The sequence below is a fragment of the Aquarana catesbeiana genome, linkage group LG08, assembly GCF_042186555.1.
Source record: "Aquarana catesbeiana isolate 2022-GZ linkage group LG08, ASM4218655v1, whole genome shotgun sequence".
Classification (NCBI taxonomy): Eukaryota; Metazoa; Chordata; class Amphibia; order Anura; family Ranidae; genus Aquarana; species Aquarana catesbeiana.
The window spans coordinates 17,062,585-17,085,193 of NC_133331.1; the positions used below are offsets into that span (position 1 = coordinate 17,062,585).

The 22,609-nt window shown below is 42.6% G+C and overlaps 1 protein-coding gene across 1 annotated transcript; it reads left to right on the forward strand.

The window, feature by feature from the left end:
• Nucleotides 1-6,888: 6,888 nt before the first annotated feature.
• On the forward strand, nucleotides 6,889-13,797 carry LOC141105217 (homeobox protein zampogna-like). The gene is made up of 2 exons (XM_073595104.1): nucleotides 6,889-7,098; nucleotides 11,137-13,797. The coding sequence occupies exons 1-2, from the start codon at nucleotides 6,918-6,920 to the stop codon at nucleotides 11,544-11,546; spliced, it is 591 nt and encodes a 196-aa protein (XP_073451205.1). The 5' UTR covers nucleotides 6,889-6,917; the 3' UTR covers nucleotides 11,547-13,797.
• Nucleotides 13,798-22,609: the final 8,812 nt, after the last annotated feature.

Consider the following 22,609-nt stretch of genomic DNA (forward strand, 5'->3'; position numbering starts at 1 on the left):
CCATTGTGCCATCAAATGCCACCACTGTACCCATCAAATACCACCACTGTGCCCATCAAATGCTGCCACTGTGCCCATAATACTGATATAATTTATTCAATGATTTTACCTGCTGTCCTGGTGGCTTCCCTCGTGCTCCTCTCTCTCTCCTCCTCTTCCTCCTGACGTCACAGCCAGACCCCGCCCTGGTGCCAAGGAGAAGATTCACTGAAGGAAAGCCATGCAGAGGAGGGTAGGTGGAGCATAAGGCTCCACCTCCGCCAGTCACCGGCTGCTTATGGGGGCGTGAGTCAAACCCCCCCACCCTCTGCCAAGCATGCCCATACACAGCGGCACTGCTACAGCAAGCCAGCCGCCATGAGCTGCATGTGTGTGGGAGGCGGCCGCGGAAGCCGGGAATCGGGAAGACGGGTAGGGTGTTTATTCTCATGCGGGGGGGGGGTGGCTTTTTTTGCCGCCCCCCACAAAGTGCCATCCTAGGCTTTGTCGGCCTGGGCCAAAACACAGCCCTGTTTGTACTCCTCCCCTGGTTGCCGCCACACACACTTGACACCATCTGAACCAAATAAGTTTATCTAGCTCTCATCAGACCACAGGACATGGTTCCAGTAATCCATGTCCTTAGTCTGCTTGTCTTCAGCAAACTGTTTGTGGGCTTTCTTGTGCATCATCTTTAGAAGAGGCTTCCTTCTGGGACAACAGCCATGCAGACCAATTTGATGCAGTGTGCGGCGTATGGTCTGAGCACTGACAGGCTGACCCCCCACCCCTACAACCTCTGCAGAAATGCTGGCAGCACTCATACGTCTATTTCCCAAAGATAACCTCTGGATATGACGCTGAGCATGTTCACTCAACTTCTTTGGTCGACCATGGCGAGGCCTGTTCTGAGTGGAACCCAGTGGCGACTGGTGAAATTTTAGGATGAGGGGGCGCCAGACCCCGCCCTTCCTTGTTTACCCTTCCCACTTCTCATAAGCCCCACCCCTTATAGCCTCCACCCACTCTGTCCCCTGTATTCCACTTGCTTCCACCCATAGTGTCAGGAGTATACAGCTCAGCATCACAGGACAAAGTATACAGCTCAGCATCACAGATCAGGCTATATAGGTTTTCATTACAGATACGGTATATAGATCAGCATTACCGATAGTGTATAGATCAGCATTACCGATACGGTATATAGATCAGCCAGCATCACAGATCAGGGTATATAGATCATCATCACAGGTCAGGGTATATAGGTCTGCATTACAGATACGGTATATAGATCAGCATTACCGATAGTATATAGATCAGCATTACCAATATGGTATATAGATCAGCATCATTGATCAGGGTATATAGATCAGCATCACAGACCAGGGTATATAGATCAGCGTCACAGGATAGAGTATATAGATCAGCATTACAGATCAGGGTATATAGATCAGCATCACAGGATAGAGTATATAGATCAGCATCACAGATCAGGGTATATAGATCAGCATCACAGGATAGAGTATATAGATCAGCATCACAGATCAGGGTATATAGGTCAGCTTTACAGATAAGGTATATAGGTCAGCATTACAGATTTACAGATACGGTATATAGATCAGCAATACCAATAGTATATAGATCAGCATTACAGATACGGTATATAGATCAGCATTACAGATCAGGGTATATAGATCAGCATCACAGATCAGGGTATATAGATCAGCATCACAGATCAGGGTATATAGATCAGCATCACAGGATAGAGTATATAGATCAGCCTCACAGGACAGAGTATATAGATTGGCCTCACAGGACAGAGTATATAGATCAGCCTCACAGGACAGAGTATATATAGATCAGCCTCACAGGACAGAGTATATAGATCAGCCTCACAGGACAGAGTATATAGATCAGTCTCACAGATCAGGGTATATAGATCAGCCTCACAGGACAGAGTATATATAGATCAGCCTCACAGGACAGAGTATATAGATCAGTCCCACAGATCAGGGTATATAGATCAGCCTCACAGGACAGAGTATATAGATCAGTCTCACAGATCAGGGTATATAGATCAGCCTCACAGGACAGAGTATATATAGATCAGCCTCACAGGACAGAGTATATAGATCAGCCTCAAAGGACAGAGTATATAGATCAGTCCCACAGGACAGAGTATATATGGATCAGCCTCAAAGGACAGAGTATATAGATCAGCCTCACAGGACAGAGTATATAGATCAGCCTCACAGGACAGAGTATATAGATCAGTCCCACAGATCAGGGTATATAGATCAGCCTCACAGGACAGAGTATATAGATCAGCCTCAAAGGACAGAGTATATAGATCAGCCTCACAGGACAGAGTATATAGATCAGCCTCACAGGACAGAGTATATAGATCAGTCCCACAGATCAGGGTATATAGATCAGCCTCACAGGACAGAGTATATATAGATCAGCCTCACAGGACAGAGTATATAGATTAGTCCCACAGATCAGGGTATATAGATCAGCCTCACAGGACAGAGTATATATAGATCAGCCTCACAGGACAGAGTATATAGATCAGCCTCAAAGGACAGAGTATATAGATCAGTCCCACAGGACAGAGTATATATGGATCAGCCTCAAAGGACAGAGTATATAGATCAGTCCCACAGGACAGAGTATATAGATCAGCCTCACAGGACAGAGTATATAGATCAGCATCACAGGACAGAGTATATAGATCAGTCTCACAGATCAGGGTATATAGATCAGCATCACAGGACAGAGTATATAGATCAGTCTCACAGATCAGGGTATATAGAGCAGCATCCCCGATAGGACTGACAGCACTGCATAGTGATAAGTCCTTCTGAGCCTTATGCAGATCTCCAAACCTCTGGGCTATCTATAGTCACAGAAGTCACTAGAGCAGGAAAAAATAATAAGACTACAAGCAGGAGACAGGCAGCAAACATTAGACAGCATGGAGAATTTGGCCACAAAACATTTAATGTCCATTTCTATTTCTTTGCTGTATGCACACCGGCAGTACTACCATGCAGACCAATTTGATGCAGTGTGCGGCGTATGGTCTGAGCACTGACACTCATATGTCTATTTCCCAAGACAACCTCTGACTCCCCCTGCCCCCCAGGCGGCGCGGGGCACGCACATGGGCAGTACTACCCCCCCTCTCATGGGAGGAGGTCCGGCACTTACCGGGCTGTTGGGTCCTCTCCTCCTGTGTCTCAGTGTGGACAGCAGTGGCGGCGGAGGAGTCCGATCCTCCAGCTTCCTCCCCTGAGTGTCTCTTCCGCCAAATCAGGAATCTTGGCGCTTTGGCCAATCGGGAAACAGGTCTCACTGACCTGCCTCCTGATTGGTGGGGAGGCACTGTGGTGTAAAAATAGTGAAAATTCATTTGGTATGGTCACACAACAGGGTGGGATCAGGGCGCACTCTCTGTGCCCCGAGCCCACCCTTTTTTGAAGCCCAAGTGCTTAACAAAAAAAAAAAAACACCCGCTCCCACGCTGAAAGGGGCCGGGCGCATGGATAGAGAGGCAGCGGCAGGGACTGGGGGGGCGGCGCCCGTGCGCCCACAATGCATGGGTCAACCCTGGTGGAACCTGTCCTGTTAAACCACTGTATGGTCTTGGTCACCGTGCTGCAGCTCAGTTTCAGGGTCTTGGCAAGTTTCTTATAGCCTAGGCCATCTTTATGTAGAGCAACAATTCTTTTTTTCAGATCCTCAGAGAGTTCTTTGCCATGAGGTGCCATGTTGAACTTCCAGTGACCAGTATGAGAGATTGAGAGCGATAACACCAAATTTAACACACCTGCTCCCCATTCACACCTGAGACCTTGTAGTAATAACTTCAGTGGATGTGTTTGATGGGCACAGTGAGGCTGCAGTTGATGTTTTTTGTTCAGAATTTTTCAGTTTGTTTGCACCCCCCAAATTTTTTTTTACCACCAGCCGCCACTGATGAAGAGGATATATAGAAGGGGGAGGGGGATATGTAATGAGGATGAGGAAGGATGTTGATGAAGATAGAAGGGGGGGGATATGTAATGAGGATGAGGAAGGATGGTGATGAAGATAGAAGGGGGGAGGGGGATATGTAATGAGGATGAGGAAGGATGGTGATGAAGATAGAAGGGGAGGGGGGTATGTAATGAGGATGAGGAAGGATGATGATGAAGATAGAAGGGGGAGGGGGATATGTAATGAGGATGAGGAAGGATGATGATGAGGATAGAAGGGGGGAGGGGATATGTAATGAGGATGAGGAAGGATGATGATGAAGATAGAAGGGGAGGGGGATATGTAATGAGGATGAGGAAGGATGATGATGAGGATAGAAGGGGGGAGGGGGATATGTAATGAGGATGAGGAAGGATGATGATGAAGATAGAAGGGGGAGGGGGATATGTAATGAGGATGAGGAAGGATGATGATGAAGATAGAAGGGGGAGGGGGATATGTAATGAGGATGAGGAAGGATGATGATGAGGATAGAAGGGGGGAGGGGGATATGTAATGAGGATGAGGAAGGATGATAATGAGGATAGAAGGGGGGGATATGTAATGAGGATGAGGAAGGATGATGATGAGGATAGAAGGGGGGAGGGGGATATCTAATGAGGATGAGGAAGGATGATGATGAGGATAGAAGGGGGAGGGGGATATGTAATGAGGATGAGGAAGGATGATGATGAAGATAGAAGGGGGAGGGGGATATGTAATGAGGATGAGGAAGGATGATGATGAAGATAGAAGGGGGAGGGGGATATGTAATGAGGATGAGGAAGGATGATGATGAGGATAGAAGGGGGGAGGGGGATATGTAATGAGGATGAGGAAGGATGATGATGAGGATAGAGGGGGGGAGGGGGATATGTAATGAGGATGAGGAAGGATGATGATAGTGAAGATGATGATGAGGATAGAAGGGTGAGGGGGATATGTAATGAGGATGAGGAAGGATGATGATCGTGAAGATGATGATGATGAGGATAGAAGGGGTGGAGGATATGTAATGAGGATGAGGAAGGATGATAATAAGGATAGAAGGGGGATATGTAATGAAGATGAGGAAGGACGATGAGGATAGAAGGAGGAGGGGATATGTAATGAGGATGAGGAAGGATGATGATCGTGAAGATGATGAGGATAGAAGGGGGAGGGGGATATGTAATGAGGATGAGGAAGGATGATGATCGTGAAGATGATAATGATGAGGATAGAAGGGGGGGAGGATATGTAATGAGGATGAGGAAGGATGATGATGAGGATAGAAGGGGGAGGGGGATATGTAATGAGGATGAGGAAGGATGATGATAGTGAAGATGATGATGAGGATAGAAGGGGGATATGTAATGAGGATGAGGAAGGATGATGATGGTGAAGATGATGATGAGGATAGAAGGGGGAGGGGGATATGTAATGAGGATGAGGAAGGATAATGATAGTGAAGATGATGAGGATAGAGGGGGGAGGGGGATATGTAATGAGGATGAGGAAGGATGATGATGAGGATAGAGGGGGGAGGGGGATATGTAATGAGGATGAGGAAGGATAATGATAGTGAAGATGGTGATGAGGATAGAAGGGGGGAGGGGGATATGTAATGAGGATGAGGAAGGATAATGATAGTGAAGATGATGATGAGGAGAGGGGGAGGGGGATATGTAATGGGGATGAGGAAGGATAATGATAATGAAGATGATGAGGAGGAGAGGGGGGAGGGGGATATGTAATGAGGACGAGGAAGGATAATGATAGTGAAGATGATGATGAGGAGAGGGGGGAGGGGGATATGTAATGAGGATGAGGAAGGATGATTATAGTGAAGATGATGATGAGGATAGAGGGGGGGAGGGGGATATGTAATGAGGATGAGGAAGGATGATGATGAGGATAGAGGGGGGGAGGGGGATATGTAATGAGGATGAGGAAGGATGATGATGGTGAAGATGATGATGAGGATAGAAGGGGGAGGGGGATATGTAATGAGGATGAGGAAGGATAATGATAGTGAAGATGATGATGATGAGGATGGGGGGGGGGATATGTAATGAGGATGAGGAAGGATGATGATGAGGATAGAAGGGGGGAGGGGGATATGTAATGAGGATGAGGAAGGATAATGATAGTGAAGATGATGATGAGGAGAGGGGGGAGGGGGATATGTAATGAGGATGAGGAAGGATGATGATGGTGAAGATGATGATGAGGATAGAGGGGGGAGGGAGAAATGTAATGAAGATGAGGAAGGATGATGAGGATAGAAGGGGGAGGGGGAAATGTAATGAAGATGATGATGAGGATAGAGGGGGGGGGAAATGTAATGAAGATGAGGAAGGATGATGAGGATAGAAGGGGGAGGGGGAAATGTAATGAAGATGAGGAAGGATGATGAGGATAGAAGGGGGAGGGGGAAATGTAATAAAGATGATGATGAGGATAGAGGGGGGGGGGGATGTAATGAAGATGAGGAAGGATGATGATGAGGATAGAAGGGGGGAGGGGGATATGTAATGAGGATGAGGAAGGATGATGATGGTGAAGATGATGATGAGGATAGAGGGGGGGAGGGGGAAATGTAATGAAGATGATGATGAGGATAGAGGGGGGAGGGGGAAATGTAATGAAGATGAGGAAGGATGATGATGAGGATAGAGGGGGAGGGGATATGTAATGAAAAGCTCAGATTTCTATGAATTCTCCGGAATACACTTTTGTAAATCAGGTGTCACCCCCCCCCCCCCCCCAAGTCACGTGATTGGGGGTGACATTTGGGAAAGGTGTGCAGGGGATAGCCCCGCCCCCGTGCCTTCTGCAGCCTCTTACTGGCTGAGTGTAGAGCAGGGGGCGGGGCTCTGGTCTCTCGCACTCTCTGCTCGCTGTCATCTTAGTACATCGGAGCTCTGAGCGGTGAAATGTCGGAGAGGAGCGGATCTCGCGCTTCATTCACCATCCGGGACATCCTGAACATGGACTGTGCGGACTGCGAGGAGGACTGCCACACGTCCAAGAACGATCTACAGAGTCCAGACAGGGGGCCCCAGGAGGACACAGAGGGGCCCCACTGGTACACTGACCAGGAGCCACACTCCGAGGGTGAGTCCAGGGGCCCTCATAGATCTCCCATAGGGGCCAATATACTAACATGGAGCAAAAAGTCCAATAACATGGAAGAAAATCTAATTCCCGCATAACGATGGGTACACGACATCGCCCTATTCACTAAGAGGGGAGAACATCATTCATTTCTTCATTTCTATTTGATTCTATCATTTACAACCGATCAGTATCGATTATATTTATTCCACATCGAATTTATAGAAATGGTGTATCCTTCATCGATATCATCTGTTATAGATCATCAAATTATTATCGGTATATACATCTATATCTGTACATCTATAATTCTCTATATACACCTCACTATATACCCCTCTATATATATCTATATACACCTCACTATAGTCCTCTATATATATATCTATATACACCTCACTATACCCTCTATATATATCTATATACACCTCACTATACACCTCTCTATATATCAATATACACCTCACTACACCCTCTATATATATATATATATCTATATACACCTCACTACACTCCTCTATATATCTATATACACTTCACTATACACCTCTCTCTCTCTATATATATATCTATCTATCTATATTCACCTCACTATATATATATATATATATATATATATATATATATACACACACCTCACCCCTCTATGTATATCTATTTTGCACTCCTTATCATGATGAATATCTATCACATGCAGTTCATGTTTCATGCATGAATATTATTATAATTGTTCTCTTCATCTCCCTGTCTATAATATTCCTCCAATAATAATCGATATCTCCGTCTACCGAATATCTATCACATGCAGTTCATATTCCATTATCTTTGATACAAATCATCACATTGAGGCCGATTTTCTAAAATGATTGAAAATCTTCGTACAATAAATTCTGTGAATATTCGCCTCAATAATCGATCATCGGCCGAGGTGAAGCTTTACTAGAGATCTTCCAGTAAATATGAATCTTTACCTTACATACAATAGATCGTACAAAATACATCTCAAAATATACATCTTCCACTATACACGTTGTAATCTCCTGCAGCCGATCCTCCTCGGGATCTATAGATCGATGTGAGTGGAATATTCTCCTCCATCCACATTTATATTCATCTCTATAGACGGTGATAAATGCGGACTGATTGATAAATAAATATCGATCATAGAAATATTCCACATTAAACAGACCTATAACGATCGTTCTGTCATCTCTGACTATCGATAATATGTCATTTCTATTTGTAATATTTCTCAATCGATGGCGATATCACACAATCCATACATCGTATATTTATTATATATCACATCGTCATTGTATAGAATGACTTCTCCCTGTATATCTGATGAATACATTGTATATTCTCTCCGATATTCAGTATCTATTTATTTTATTTTTTTGTTTACAAACTTTTATTGAGGTTAAATTGTAGTACTTTTACTGCATTGAAAACTCTAATTATCGGTCAGATTGTCTATCGTCTCCTCGTAGTTTATATCTTCTGTATACACCGAAATATCGATTTAACTGATTAGAATTCATATATGTGTATTAGTTAGATATATACCCAACCCGTATATTTGTATATATCTAACCAATCTGTATATCTGTATATATCCAACCTACCTGTATATCTGTATATATCCAACCTACCTGTATATCTCTATCCAACCTACCTGTATATCTGTATATATCCAACCTACCTGTATATTTGTATATATCCAACCAATCTGTATATCTGTATATATCCAAACTACCTGTATATATATTCATTACACAGACACTATTGTGGAGTTGATTTACTAAAACTGGAGAGTGCAGAATCTGGTGCTGCTGTGCATGATAGCCAATCAGCTTCCAGGTCAAGGATTAATTGAACAAGCTGGAGTGAGAAGCTAATTGGCTACCATATGCAGAGCTGCACCTGATTGGTGTGCTCCAGTTTTTGCTATTTTTCCTCCCATAGTATACATATCCGGACATATGGATCTCGAATCCCTTGCCATATAAATATGAGATATGGGGGGGGGGGGTCGGTGAGATTAAGGATAATTGTGGGACATACAAGTTCTGTACCATATATTGTACCACTGGACCCTCATCTACATCTCATTATCTGGATGATGATGGTATATAATGTATAGCTGACATTGGACCATGGTCTAGAACTGATGATCTAGCTGTGATTGTACAATGTATGGTTGGTGGTCTAGTTATTTTTGTACAATGTATGGTTGGTGATCCAGTTGTGACTGTACAATGTATGGTTGGTGATCTGGCTGTGATTGTACAATGTATGGTTGGTGATCTGGCTGTGATTGTACAATAAATGGTTGGTGATCTTGTTGGGATTGTACAATGTATGGTTGGTGATCTGGCTGTGATTGTACAATGTGTGGTTGGTGATCTGGCTGTGATTGTACAATGTATGGTTGGTGATCTGGTTGGTATTGTACAATGTATGGTTGGTGATCTGGCTGTGATTGTACAATGTATGGTTAGTGGTCTGGTTATTATTGTACAATGTATGGTTGGTGGTCTGGTTGGTATTGTACAATGTATGGTTGGTGATCTGGCTGTGATTGTACAATGTGTGGTTGGTGATCTGGTTGTGATTGTACATGGTGTGGTTGGTGATCTGGCTGTGATTGTACAATGTATGGTTGCTGATCTGGGTATTATTGTACAATGTATGGTTGGTGATCCTGTTGTGACTGTACAGTGTATGGTTGGTGATCTGGTAGGAATTGTACAATGTATGGTTGGTGATCTTGTTGGGATTGTGCAATGTGTGGTTGGTGATCTGGGTGTCATTGTACAATGTATGGTTGGTGCTCTGGTTGGAATTGTACAATGGCAAGGCACCCATCAGAAAATTTGGGGGCCCTTACACAGCTTTAGACCTGCCCCCCCCCCCCCTGACCACCAACATTTCACAAGGCCCGCCCACTGGCCATCCCACAGAATCCAACAGCCCCATATATTCAGCAAACCCCCCCCCCCCCCATATATTCAGAAAAGAGATGGCCCAATCCAGCAGAAAAGACATCCCAGTCCAGCAAAATGAAAGCCCAATCCAGCAAAGAGACATCCCTATCCAGCAAAGAGACATCCCCATATATTCAGCAAAGAGACATCCCCATGTATTCAGCAAAGAGCCAGCCTAATCTAGCAAAGAGACACCACCATCAAGCAAAGAGACAGCCCAATCCAACAAAGAGACAGTCACCACACAGGCCCACATCCAGAAACATTGTCAATCAATTTACCAAACATGTGATGTTTAACAACTTGTCTCCAATCCACAGTGAGCAGTCAGTCAGGCTACACACAGTGCAGCTCTTCCACACAGCTGAGCTGCTACTGGCACCCAAACCAGCATTCAGTCTGCAGTGAGAGGCGGAGAGCAGAGGATATCACTCCGCCATCCACTCTCTCAGGATGCATCCAGAACTAAGTGAGCTGCATTGGACTGCACTCTGCAGCCGCCCTGCTAAAGCACTAGTATGCAGAGAGTGCCTCTCCCGTATTGTCTCTGGCAGAGGTACTGGAGCACCGTTCCGGAACGTTCTGTCAGAAATAAGCCCTCGCTGTTACTATAAAGTAAGTCAACAAGTCATTGGTTTAGGGGCCCGGGCCCGGGCCCATACCAACGAGTTATACTTGCTACTAAAGAGCAGCAACAACTCGTTGGTTGGGGCCCGGGCCCCCTACATGTGTATGGGCTGTCCCCCCCTGATTGTGGCCCTGATGGAGATCTGGTTGGGATTGTACAATGTATGGTTTGTGATCTGGTTGGGATTTTACAATGTATGGTTGGTGGTCTGGTTATGATTGTACAATGAATGGTTGGGAATCTGGTTGTGATTGTACAATGTATGGTTGGTATTGTACAATGTATGGGTGGTATTGTACAATGTATGGTTAATGATCTGGCTGCGATTGTGCAATATATGGTTGGTGATCTGGTTGGCATTGTACAATGTATGGGTGAAACTGGACAATGACCTGGAACTAATGATCTGTTCTCTCTGTCCAGGTGATTCCATGGAGCCCAAGGCCGAGGAGAAGTCTGGGAAGAAGAGGACCAGGGCCGCCTTCTCCCATGCTCAGGTCTATGAATTGGAGAGAAGGTTCAGTCTGCAAAGATATCTCTCGGGACCAGAAAGGGCCGATCTGGCTGCGGCCTTAAAGCTCACGGACACCCAGATTAAGATCTGGTTCCAGAACCGGCGATACAAGACCAAGAGGAAGATGATGGCCAAGCAGCAGGCAAGCAAAGCCCAGGAGGCCCCGGCCAGGCAGGTGGCAGTGAGGGTCCTGGTGAAGGATGACCAGAGACAATACTGCCAAGAGGAGTTCCTGTGCCCCTCTCTGCTGTCACTATACCAGGCCTACCAATATTACCCACTCCTGTACCGGATACCCGCCTGGTCCCCCCACATCTAGCCCTCAGCATGGAACCCATTGCCTCTGACTCAAGCTGAAGGGGGTTAGAAGAACTCTGGCCATCATTCCTCTTCCTCCCTCCATACTGATCACCTACCTTTTGGCCTCAGATAGAAGTGGCAGCAAATAGTTCCTGCTCAGTCCTTCTGTCCCCCCAGTATATGTGGGGGTGACTCCTGTGTGCTACCCTAAAATATTCCCCTGAGGAAGGGGGGGTCATCCTCAATAGAGCTGAGACCAAATACAAGAACCCTGTGCCCATCCATGTGCTGGGTACATCTGGGAACACCACAAGCCAGTGAAACAATTCTCTATGCTTCTGAATTAGGCATCTCTTTATGTGTAGAGTGGATGGACCTGATATAGCCTGAGTCCCAGTGTTTGCCTTGTACAGACTGGTCTATACTGGGTCCCAGTGCCTGCAATGTACTGGGCAGGTTGAAGTACAGACTGGCCTATAATGGAGTAGTACAGACTGATCTATACTGGGTCCCAGTGCCTGCTTTGTACTGGGCATGAGCAGTACAGACTAATCTATACTGGGTATCAGTGCCTGCCTTATACTGGGCAGGATGGACTACACTGGTCTATAATGGAGGAATACAGACTGATCTATGCTGGGTCCCAGTGCCTGCTTTGTACTGGGCAGGAGGAGAACAGAATAATCTATACTGGGTCCCAGTGCCTGCTTTGTACTGGGCAGGAGGAGTACAGAATAATCTATACTGGGTCCCCGTGCCTGTCTTGTACTGGGCAGGATGGAGTACAGACTGATCTATAATTGTTCCCAGTGCCTGCCGTGTACTGAGCAGGATGGAGTACAGACTGGTCTATAATGGAGGCATACAGACTGATCTATGCTGGATCCCAGGGCCTGCCTCCTACTGGGCAAGAAGGAGTACAGACTGGTTTATAATGGTGGAGTACAGACTGATCTTTACTGGATCCCAGTGCCTGCCTCCTACTGGGCAAGATGGAGTACAGACTGGTCTATAATGGAGGAGCACAGACTGATCTGTACTGGATCCCAGTGCCTGCCTCCTACTGGGCAAGAAGGAGTACAGACTGGTTTATAATGGTGGAGTGCAGACTGATCTATACTGGACCCCAGTGCCTGCCTCCTACTGGGCAGGATGGAGTACAGACTGGTCTATAATAAGACCCAGTGCCTGCCTTGTACTGGGCAGGATGGAGTACAGACTGATCTATACTGGGTTCCAGTGCCTACCTTGTATTGGGCAATCTGGAGTACAAACTGGTCTATAATCTGTCCCAGTGCCTACCTTGTATTGGGCAGGATGGAGTACAAAGGGGTCTATACTGGTCCCAGAGCCTGCCTAGTACTGGGAAGGAAGGAGTGCAGACTGGCCTATACTGGGTCCCAGAGCCTGCCTAGTACTGGGCAGGATTGAGTACAGACTGATCTATACTGGTCCCAGTGCCCACCTTGTACTGGGCAGAATGAAGTACAGACTGGTCTATACTGGTCCCAGAGCCTGCCTAGTACTGGGCAGGATGAAGTACAGACTGATCTATACTGGTCCCAGTGCCCACCTTGTACTGGGCAGGATGAATTACAGACTGAACTATACAATGCCTGCCTTGTACGGGACAGGATAGAGTACAGACTGGTCTTTACTGGTCCCAGCGCCTGCTTTGTACTGGGCAGTATGGAGTACAGACTGATCTATACTGGTCCCATTGCCTGCCTTGTACTGGTCTATACTGGTCCCAGTGCCTGCCTTGTACAGGACAGGATAGAGTACAGACTGGTCTATAATGGTCCCAGAGCCTGCCTTGTACTGGGCAGTATGGAGTACAGACTGATCTATACTGGTCCCATTGCCTGCCTTGTACTGGGCAGTATGGAGTACAGACTGATCTATACTGGTCCCATTGCCTGCCTTGTACTGGGCAGTATGGAGTACAGACTGATCTATACTGGTCCCAGTGCCTGCCTTGTACTAGTTAGGGAAAAGTACAGACTGGTCTATACTGGGACCCAGTGCCTGCCTTGCATTGGGCAGGATGGAGTAGAAACTGGGCTATACTGGTCCCAGTGCCTGTACTGATCAGGTTGTAGTATCAGCATTGTGCTGTGTGTTGTGACTGTGAACAATCTGCTGGATTTCCCCTGCAGATCTCGGTGCACTTATTGTAAATATCGGACCGATCGCCCCATACATTGTAATTTATTAGACGGATGACTGATTTCTGGCTTTGTAGTCCGAAGTAAAAATTTATTCTTCAATTTACGATCTATTTCCTTTATTATTGATCGATTTACAATCCGATATTCCCGATCCCCCGGATCGTATCTTTGTATAGCGGCTCCTCGACTTTCACTGACTTTTATTATTTCCTTATTGTTGAAATGTATTTACATCACAGATCGGAGGAGATCGCTGAATGGTCGTTCACTAAATACAACCGAAGAGGGATTATCGGGAATCCATCAATCTGTATTTATAAATAATATATCTCCCAAGATTCTTTAGATGTGTACAGAAACAGATTTCCTTTATTCGATTTTTTTCTGTTTCAATCGCAATTTTTTTTTTTTTTTTTTTGGGGGGGGGGGGGGGGGGTAAAGGAGGCGATTCCGATGATTTCTATTAAATAAAATAATCGGAATGACTTCTCTGTACAAAATGTTTGTAATTCACAAATAATAATGGAGACAATCCGGGTAGACAGTCATTTATCGATCCGCATCGAACAGTCTCACCTCCCAGAATGTATCGATCAATCCTGATTGTGTTGTTAGTGACCGATTCTTCCATACACCCGATCTCCTTTTCTGTTATATAATTGCAGTTATGGCATTCCTGCATTCCCGATATCGGGCGATGTATGAAGGAGGCGATATACCGGCAAATCATTCCTTCCAGTGTGGGGTGACATCGCCCTCCTCCTGGTGCGATCTGTCAGAGATCTCCTCCTAACGATATTAATCGGTGCGGAGCTGCCATGATCAGCCGTGGATTCCACCAGGACTGTGCGACAAAATCAAAGATTGTTTTCATCCATCGGGCGACAATCGACAAAAACACAATTATAACATCTATCCCTGGAGGGATAATATATCATAATATGACAATATAGAATTGTGATATAATATAATATAAGTTAATGAAACATAATTTAAAAAATATATTATATATATATATATATACACACACATAATAGGTAATATCTTTTGTATATAACTAATATGATGTAATATAAAATAATATAATATGAAATAATAATATCGTCTAAGATAATATAAAGTTATTGAAACATAATAAAATATATTGCAGTATAATATAATATAATGTTGTAGAATTTTATAAAAATATTATAATATAAAATAAAAATATAATCTAAGATAATATAATGTAACTTAAGTTTTACCCATACGTTTAATATAATATGGTAATAAGGTGATAATGTAATATACAATAATAATAAAATATAATGTAATATAATTGTATATGAATAATATAATGTGATATAAAATAATATAATATAAAATTATAACCTATATGATATAATACAATGTAATGTAAAATAATATAATATAATGTAATATAATTTTATATAAATAATATAAAGTGATATAAAATAATATACTATAAATTAATAATCCAATGTAATTAACCTATGAATATAATATAATATAATGTAATATCATTTTTTTTATAAATAATATAATGTGATATAATATAATGTGATACAATATATAATGTAATATAAAATAATAATATAATATAATGTAATATAATATAACATAATAATAACAATATAATCTAAGATATAATGTAAGTTACTGAAAAATATTAAAGTATACTGTGATGTAATATAATATTATATTTTATAATGTAATTTAGTAATATGTAATGTAAAGAAATATAATATAATATAATGAGATAAGATGTTATAATATAGTATAAGTAATCTAATATAATGTAACCTAATATAAAATAAAATAATGAAATTTAATACAATATAATGAAATCTAATATATAATAAAAATATATATATAATATGCCCAGCCAATTTATATAAGAGGATCCAGCCGATGCTGGGATCGTACGATTATCGCTGGTTTTTAAATGTGAATATCTGAAGCTGATTTCGGAATTGTTCCCCCAGAATAAAGTGAAGATCGGCTTCCATCGTCCGATCATGTGGATTCCTCTGATTGGATATCGATCTTAGCGTTCTTCTCCATGATTGGACGTTGAAAGGATCTTTGTGTCCTTTCTGTGTTCACTGGCTCTACATTCTGATTGGTGGATTCGGCTCCTCTCCCCCCATAGAAAGTATAAAAATGGGAAGTGACATTATATAGCTGTAGAACTACAACTCCCATCCCCCTCTGTTACCAGCTTTTTGCAACAGACTATCATCGATCTCTCTGCTGTGACAGGAAATATGGAGGCTGGAGGATTTTATCTCTGCAGTTTATATCTCTGCAGTGTATATATCTGCAGTGTATATCTCAGCAGTTTATATCTCAGCAGTTTATATCTCTGCAGTGTATATCTCAGCAGTTTATATCTCAGCAGTTTATATCTCAGTAGTTTATATCTCAGTAGTTTATATCTCTGCAGTGTATATCTCAGCAGTTTATATCTCAGCAGTTTATATCTCTGCAGTGTATATCTCAGCAGTTTATATCTCAGCAGTTTATATCTCAGTAGTGTATATCTCAGCAGTTTATATCTCAGCAGTTTATATCTCAGTAGTTATATCTCAGCAGTTTATATCTCAGTAGTGTATATCTCAGCAGTTTATATCTCAGCAGTTTATATCTCAGCAGTTTATATCTCAGTAGTTTATCTCAGCAGTTTATATCTCAGCAGTTTATATCTCAGCGGTGTATATCTCAGTAGTTTATATCTCAGCAGTGTATATCTCACACCATCATTTTTGCAGGATCTGTAATCACATCATACAGGAAAGCTGCATATGGGGTTGGGGGGGGGGGGGGGGGGGACTTTTAGGTAAATTGATGCAAATGGGAATATTTTTACCTCATTTCTGCTGTTATGAGATTTAAAAGTAAAACCAATGCAAAGCAGAGAGAGTGTTGGATGAAGTGGACACTGATGAGACCTGATATGGGGAGGACAGTCTGACTGAGAGCAATGATCAGGATCTGGTGAGGAGGGGGTGGGAGGTATTTCCAGCACCTCCAATGCCCCCCCCCCCCCCCCCCTTGTTCACCCCCCAGAATCAGGAAGGAAACGGTTTAATTCCATCCACTAACCCCTCCCCCACCCCTCTGGGTGGTCAGCGTATATAGCTGTATACAGGGTGCTGGGAGATCACATGGGACACTCAGGATCTTCTACAATTACTGGAATTCTGTAGAAGCGGATGATTTGTGATTTTACTTGTCAGATAATCTGATTGGGGGACACACAATTATATCAAAAATCATTCTTCTACAGTAACAATAGAGATTGGGTAATACAAGTCATGGGAGCTGTCCACAGAAACCAATCAGACGCGTGAGTTTATCAGCACAGAATATGATTGGTTCATTTGAACATTTGCCTTTTTGCCCCCTATTATTCCAGATATTTATACAATGTTGGCAGGTTTCACAACAAATCACAGATTGTACATTCACATCAGTCTCTGTCCTCATCTAAGGGCCACAACTCACAATCTAGGGCCATTCTAAACAGGAGCCAATCGACCTAACAGCATGTCTGTGGAATGTGGGAGGAATAGGGAGTACAAGGAGAAAACCTATGCAGGCAAAGGGAGAACATGAAAACTACAAGCAGATAAAGGAAATGAGAGAGAAGAGAAAGGGAAGAGGAAGATAAGAGAAAGGGAAGAGGAAGAGAAGAGAAAAGGGAAGAGGAAGATAAGAGAAAGGGAAGAGGAAGAGAAGAGAAAAGGGAAGAGGAAGAGAAGAGATGAACAAGAGAAGAGAAGAAGGGAGCAATAGAAGAAGAAGAAAAGACAAGAACAAGAGAAGAAGAGGAAAAGACAAGAACAAGAGAAGAGAAGAAAAGAGAAGAAAAGAACAAGAGAAGAGAAGAAAAGAGAAGAAAAGAACAAGAGAAGAGAAGACGAATAGAAGGGAAGAATAGAAGAAGAAGAAAAGAAGAAAATACAAGAACAAGAGAAGAAAAGAAAAGAAAAGAGAAGAAGTAGAATAGAAGGGAAAAATAGAAGAAGAAGAGAAGAGAAGAAGAAAAAAATACAAGAGAAGAGAAGAAAAGAAAAGAGAGGAACAATAGAAGAAGTAGAATAGAAGGGAAGAATAGAAGAAGAAGAGAAGACAATTTTCTTCACACATTTAGAAATCTCTTAAATACAAAGGCAAATTTTGCCATTTGTCATATCATATTTATATTATTATAGGCGTGATTATATTTAATTCAACTAGTTCCCATGCTAGATATAAATGAATAACAATTAAAATAATTTATTTTAATTTGTTTTTGTTTTGTGTCATATAAACAAAACAAAAAAAAAAGAAAGAAAGAAAGATACACTTGAAACGTGGCACTCATGGCATGCAAATTGTTTATTTTCAGTTATTTCTTCCACAAATCTTTAAAAAACTAAAATGCAAACAATTTAAAAACATTTGTAGAATATAATGTAACAATTTTAGAAACGTGCTTTTGTGAATGATTCAGAAATATGTTTCCTTTTCTTATTTTCATGATATATACAGGTGCATAAAATTAGAATATCATCAAAAAGTTAATTTATTTCATTCAATTCAAAAAGTGAAACTCATATATTTTATATAGATGCGTTACACAGTGATATATTTTAAGCATTTCTTTCTTTTATTTTGATGATTATGGCTTACAGCTAGTGACAACCCAAAATTCAGTATCTCAGAAAATTAGAATATTACAGAAGACCAATACAAAAAAAAAAAAAAGGATTTGTAATACCGAAATGTTGGCTTAGTGAAAAGTATGTCCATGTACAGTATAGTATGCACTCAATACTTGGTCGGGGCTCCTTTTGCATGAGTTACTGCATCAATGCGGTGTGGAAGTGATCAGCCTGTGGCACTGCTGAGGTGTTATGGAAGCCCAGGTTGCTTTGATAGCAGCCTTCAGCTTGTCTGCATTGTTGGGTGTGGTGTCTCTCATCTTCCTCTTGACAAAACCCCACAGATTCTCTATGGGATTTAGGTCAGGCGAGTTTGCTGGCCAATCAAGCACAGTGATACCATGATCATTAAACCAGGTATTGGTACTTTTGGCAGTGTGGGCAGGTACCAAGTCCTGCTGAAAAATGAAATCGGCATCTCCATAAAGCTGGTCAGCAGAGGGAAGCATGAAGTGCTCTAGAATATCCTGGTAGAGGGCTGCACTGACTTTGGACCTGATAAAACACAGTGGAGAAACACCAGCAGATGACACGGCTCCCCAAATCATCACAGACTGTGGAAAATTTTGCATTTCATTTGGAAATAAAGGTCCCTGAGTCTGGAGGAAGAGTGGAGAAGCACACAATCGGAGTTGCAGGAGGTCCAATGTGAAGTTTCCACAGTCAGTGATGATTTGGAGAGCCATGTTATCTGATGCAGTAATTCATGCAAAAGGAGCCCCGACCAAGTATTGAGTGCATACTATACTGTACAAGGACAGACGTTTCACTAAGCCAACATTTCTGTATTTAAAATCTTTTTTTTTTTTTTTTTGTATTGGTCCTATGTAATATTCTCATTTTCTGAGCTATTGAATTTTTGGGTTTTCACAAGCTGTAAGCCATATTCATCAAAATTAAAAGAAAGTAATGCTTGAAATATATCACTCTGTGTGTAACACATCTATATAAAATATATGAGTTTCACTATTTGAATTGAATTACTTAAATAAATTACCTTTTTGATGATATTCTAATTTTATGAGATGCACCTGTATATATAATATTGAACTGGATATTGCGAAGTTTATTTGGTCAACTTACAAACAACAATCCATTGAATGATCGCCTATAGTGAGCCTTGTCCCAGTGATGATCTCGGATCTTATAGCCAAGTATGGATTACCCAGCAATGATTCTTCTCTTTGCAAAGTAAATTTTCCCCCAGCTTAGTGAATGTGGTAAAGCTGCGTTCACTGAGGAGAGCCAATCGTATGCATGGAAGAGGAAAAAAAGAAACATGATTTTTGCAGACAGGTTATTGAATGGCTGAAGTCACCACAAGTTTGCAGAGTGAACATGCGCTGCTTCTTTAGTACATAACCCCCCATGGCCTCCCTCTTTGCTGAGTTGGGTAGATGTTTAAAATGACTAAATATTTCTATGACAACACTGAGAGTAAAAGTTCCCCCTTGTAGTGGGGCTCCTCCCTTACTGCAAGGCTTAAATGCTTATTTAGTTCTAGGAGAGGGGAAAAGCAGTTTTACTTACCCAGTGCCAGGACAAGGTCACCTAGAGCCCAGGGTGTATGTCAAACTGCGTCCCCCCCCCTAAGATGCATGAGCATTATGTGCCCCCCAAGTGCTGAAAACTGAGCACTAATCTGCATAATCGACAAATAAGCATAAATTTCCCCTCCTCTCAGTACAAATCCCCCCCCCCTGCAGAAGTCCCCTCTCCCAGTACAAATCCCCCCCAATCCCTGCTCAAAGCACAACCCCCCCACCCTCAAATTTCCTCTCCTAGCTCAAATACCCCCTCAATCATCCCTACTAGCACAATTCCACCCCCCCCCCCCCCCCCACCTCTCTACCATATCACCTCTTCTAGCACAAAACTCCCCCAATCTCCCCTTCCTAGCACAAATCCTCTTCCCCATCCCTCCTCTGAAAACAGATTCCCTTAAATCACCACTCCTAGCACATACCCCAAATATGTCCGCTGACATCCGCGCTATCCGACCTGATTCTGCCCGCAAAATCCAGACGTATGGTGGTCCTATGTTCCATCCGTCTGGCGGATCGGATGAAAACGGACAGGCGCTCTGTTTCCATCCGATTTCCCCATAGAGGAGCATGAGGCAAAAAGGAAGTTCTGGACAGCCGCACTCCGGAATATAGCCTTTATTTGTAAAAAGTCCAACAGATACAAGCCATGACTAAGCTATGATATAGGTGTCCGTTTATGAAGCAGTGAAATCTATTCACTGCTTCATTCTCCGGCATTCACAGTGAAGATTTTTCTCCTCTGTGTGCCAGTTTATGAAGCTTTGTAGATCGCTTCACCTTCGGAGGAGTGAAGAGATCTACAAATGCTTTCAACAGTGGAGAAAGGCTCCTGATACTGGAATCTCGTGAGACTTTACGAGATTACAGCACCAGAAATACAGAGATGTCAGTTTATTAAGCAGTGATAAATTATCACCGCTCAATACACGGACAGACGGCATGAATTACTGTTAATAAAATAATGAGTCCCCCTACATTATATACATATGTATACACACACACACATTATATATACATGTATATACACATACATTATATATATATATACATATACACATTATATGTATATATATATATATGTATACACATAAATATGACAGGGGGACATGCTTACAGTGTTGGGGGGTCTGAACGAGGCATAAGGAAGTTAAAAATCTTCCTCCTTCCCCCTCAGATCCCCCCAGATTTCCTCTTCACTCCCAGATTCACCACCTCTGAGCTGGTGAACCTGGGAGTGTGAATTCTGACTCAGATCACCAGTGAAGCGGTGAGATCACCGCTTCATAAACTGGCCCTTTCTGTGTCATTCAATGAGGATTCTCCGTGTGTAGAGATAATCGGAGGGAGAACAAGTTCAAACATGTTCTCCCCCGATTATCACTGTTTCATAAACTGTTTATGGACTGTGATCAGCGGTGATCCTCGGGATCACCGCTGATCACTGCTTCATAAACGGACACCTAAGCACTGTTAAGTGTGAAACGCGTCAGCTCGTTTGTCCCATTTTTTGCTGTAGCTTGTATCTTTTGGACTTTTTAGAAATAAAGGCTATATTCCGGAGTGCGGCTGTCCAGAACTTCCTTTTTGCCTCATGTTGCTATATGCTTAGCCGGCACCTGGTGTTCCAGTTCCGAGGAGAGTTCTGTATCCACATTTCCACCTGGAGCGGTGATCCCCTTCCCTTCCCCATAGAGGAAAGCGGGACTGTGTCCGTCTCAGCTATGAGCACAGTGAGCGGACACGGACCTGTCATCCACCTGCTCAGCCAGGATCAGCGGAGCGATTCCGCTCCCCCCCCCCAGCAAGTGGATCCCGCAAAACGGAGGCGCCTGTGTGAAAGGGGCCTTACACTGCACCAGAGACATACAGGTACACAGAAATACTATGAAACTATGAAAGCATTCTAGTGTGCTTCCATTCACAGAACTATCTCCTTCTGGTGAAATGTTACCATTTATTTCCATTCCTGAGCTCAGGACAGAACATTTCCACACTGATACATTGTATAAGCACACCGATATACATTGTATACTCATCACACTGATACATTGTATACTTTTAACTTACTGTTCAGTGCAGAGATCTCTCCATTGTTATTTTACTCATTGCCAGGTGATAAATACACAATAATGTGTGTGTTCTTCAGTGAATTGTCACATGGTCTTCCAGGGGAGATTATTAGCAGAGTGCACAGACATGTTCTGCTATTGTCAACATTTAGGCTGCATTCACACCTGAGCTTAGCGTCTTTGAGCGTTTGTCCGGCTTTTCTTCGCAGGTTTTTAATGCACGTTTTTTGGCGCGTTTTTTATGCACTACTTGGACATTTTATACAGCGTTTTCGAGCTTCAGCATTTTTTTTGTTAGCCAATAGAGAAAACGATCATCTGTTGCATCAATTATTGCAACAGATGCAACAAATTCAGCTTTTTTAGCTTTTGCATTAGCTTTTCTTTCTTTTTTATTATTATTCATATATTATTATTTTTTTCATTATGGTAAAGGGTTAGAATTAAGGTTAGGTTAGGGTTAGGATTAGGAGTTGGGGTTAGGGTTAGGATTAGGGGTTTGGGTTATATATTATTATTTTTTAAATTTTTTTTTAGGGTGTTAATTATTATTATTATTATACAGGATTTATATAGCGCCAACAGT